The sequence below is a fragment of the Mchenga conophoros genome, linkage group LG18 (assembly GCF_057382185.1).
Source record: "Mchenga conophoros isolate Kocher_MC1m ecotype Shallow Benthic linkage group LG18, M_conophoros_male_GT1.1, whole genome shotgun sequence".
Lineage (NCBI taxonomy): Eukaryota > Metazoa > Chordata > Actinopteri > Cichliformes > Cichlidae > Mchenga > Mchenga conophoros.
Genome location: NC_140543.1, coordinates 21,544,190 through 21,546,513, shown reverse-complemented (window position 1 = coordinate 21,546,513; position 2,324 = coordinate 21,544,190). Strand labels below are relative to the sequence as shown.

At 35.4% G+C, this 2,324-nt stretch overlaps 1 protein-coding gene across 1 annotated transcript; it reads left to right on the top strand.

The window, feature by feature from the left end:
- On the top strand, positions 1–1,209 carry LOC146553688 (complement C1q-like protein 2). Its single transcript, XM_085255160.1, has 3 exons — positions 1–227; positions 356–478; positions 604–1,209. Exons 1-3 carry the CDS (start codon positions 11–13, stop codon positions 882–884), a joined length of 621 nt encoding a protein of 206 aa, XP_085111286.1. The 5' UTR covers positions 1–10; the 3' UTR covers positions 885–1,209.
- The last annotated feature ends 1,115 nt before the right edge of the window (positions 1,210–2,324 follow it).

The following is a 2,324-nucleotide window of genomic DNA, read 5'->3' as shown; positions in this document are numbered from 1 at the left end:
TTCTGAAAAGATGAAGACTGCAGTCTTAACCTTATGCCTCTTCTTTCTGTGTGCAGCTGCCTTCCCTCAGGTGGATGGCCAAGCATCTGAAAATGAAGGCTCCCTTGCTGAGACACCTCAACTCTGTGCTGGGACAAATGAACAACTTTTCCTAATATTACGACAACTAGAATCCAAGCTGAATAATGCTGAGAAACAGCTGGCAGATCTGAAATCATCAATCCAAGGTAAGAACATAACACAGCTGGAGGTTTTTATTCTGACATGTATAGATTTTTATCAGTGTACTGATACAGGTTCAGGTTTTGTTGTTGTCAAACCAAACAAATAATCCCATATTTCCATGCAACTCCAGGCAACCGTGTGGCATTTGGAGCATCTATCGGCAATGTTGGAAATACTGGACCAATGAGTGCAGAGATCACACTGACTTACAAAAATGTCTACTTTAACTCAGGCTCTTACAACCCTGCAACAGGTAAACTTACCATAATTATGTGTATTTATACACATGTGAGTTTATTTATTAGATAAGTACTGCATTTCACTACCACTGATCTTCTGCTCTGCTTTATAAGCTGTAACTGTGTCCATCATCTCCAGGTATTTTTACTGCTCCGGTCAGAGGAGTTTATTACTTCAGCTTCTCTGGTCATAATTTATCAACTAGACCGATGGGGCTGCGTCTGATGAAGAATGGAGAGCAGATGGTGACAGTGTACAACCATGCTGCTGGAAATCGCTATGAGACAGCCACCAATGGCATGACTCTGCAGCTGGCTGCAGGAGACCAGGTGTACATGAGGCTCCGTCCGGACACCTGGATCTATGATAATGACAACAACCACAGCACCTTCATTGGCCATTTGTTATTCCCTCTGTAAGCTCAGACAAGCATGATTTGAATAGCAAATGAGTAAACAGAACAATATTGACATGCAGGTTTTGGTTGATTATTTTTGGTGGTGACAGAGGTGGCAGGGTTACAGTAACAATCTACAGATTTAGAACTTGGTGGTGGTGTCAGAATTAAAACCAGTATTTTAAAGTTTGTCTCAATGGAACAATAAAGTCTGAATATGTGCAGCAATTCCACTTTTCTTTTTTTTAGTGAGTTAGGCTCCTCTGACTCATTTTAAGGTAAACATAAATATATATATGTGTGTGTATGTTTGATGTCTAAAAGTGATTTCTCAGTTATAATCAATAAAAGAGGTTTTCTGATTTATGTCGGTGTATTTTTATTTTTATTATTATGTGCAAACCCATCTAGACTTGGGCTGAGTTAAGTTCACTAAAGTTCTAGCTACATCTGGACACGTTTTTCTAAATTATTCTGTTATAACAGCTATAAATAAAATTAAGAATATGAAGAAAATTAAACACAACAATTATTGCTATTTGTTAATAATTAATTAACTAATTGATGACAATTAATAATCCAAAATTAAGTCATGTGTACTATTAATCTTTATTAATTATATCAATAAGTAGAATGATATACACTTGAAAAAACAAAATACAAAACATTTTTTTTAAATACAAGTATTAAATAACTGCATTGTGGTTTTGCATGTTAGCATGTAGCATAAAAAACATAAAAAACAACTGCTCTGAAAGTTTTTGGTAATGAAACAAAAACATGGAAAACATCAAACCTCTTTTCTGGTGGAAAGTGATCAAAAAGGATGGATGGCTATAGAGTTGATCCTTATCTGTATAAATACTTTGTAGTTTGAAGAAAATTTGTTCAGGTATAAAATGTGAACTGAACAAATGGGGTATATTTTAGTAAAAAAATAAATAAATAAAAAATCAATAGTTTGCTGGTGCTATTGTGCTAACATTTTATTTTTAAAAAAATACTTTTATTTAGATAATTTTTTTTTTTTTTTTACTGAAGCCATTACACAAAACCAGAAGTGTCAAGTGTTTGGATTACCAACATGAGCAGAACACCATCCCCACAGATACACCAAGATACACCGAAAATGCTACGTCCAGATGAAGAGAATAAACTCTCCTTACCTTGATTATTGAGCATGCTTTTAAATTTTATAATTATAGTTAGATTGTTATTTCAATTAAAATACATTTAAATTCCATTTAATTACTGGGGAACTATGCACTTAATCGTGGGTCACATTATAATATTGTAGCGGGTCAGGGTTGTTCTGGGTTTTGTTTTGACAGTTATGTTTTGTTGTTCTGTTGCCATGGTTACAGGTGATGCTCTCTCTGCGACTGTGTGTTTGCGGTGAGAGAGCGCCTTTTTTTTGTTGTTGTTGTGCTGGTGCCACGCTGAGCAGTTGGCTAGCGGCAGT

Coding starts and splice junctions, on each gene's coding strand:
- LOC146553688 (XM_085255160.1), top strand. CDS start 11: ATGAAGACTGCAGTCTTAACCTTATGCCTCTTCTTTCTGTGTGCAGCT. Junction 228..355: donor TCTGAAATCATCAATCCAAG/GTAAGAACATAA, acceptor ATGCAACTCCAG/GCAACCGTGTGGCATTTGGA. Junction 479..603: donor CTCTTACAACCCTGCAACAG/GTAAACTTACCA, acceptor CATCATCTCCAG/GTATTTTTACTGCTCCGGTC.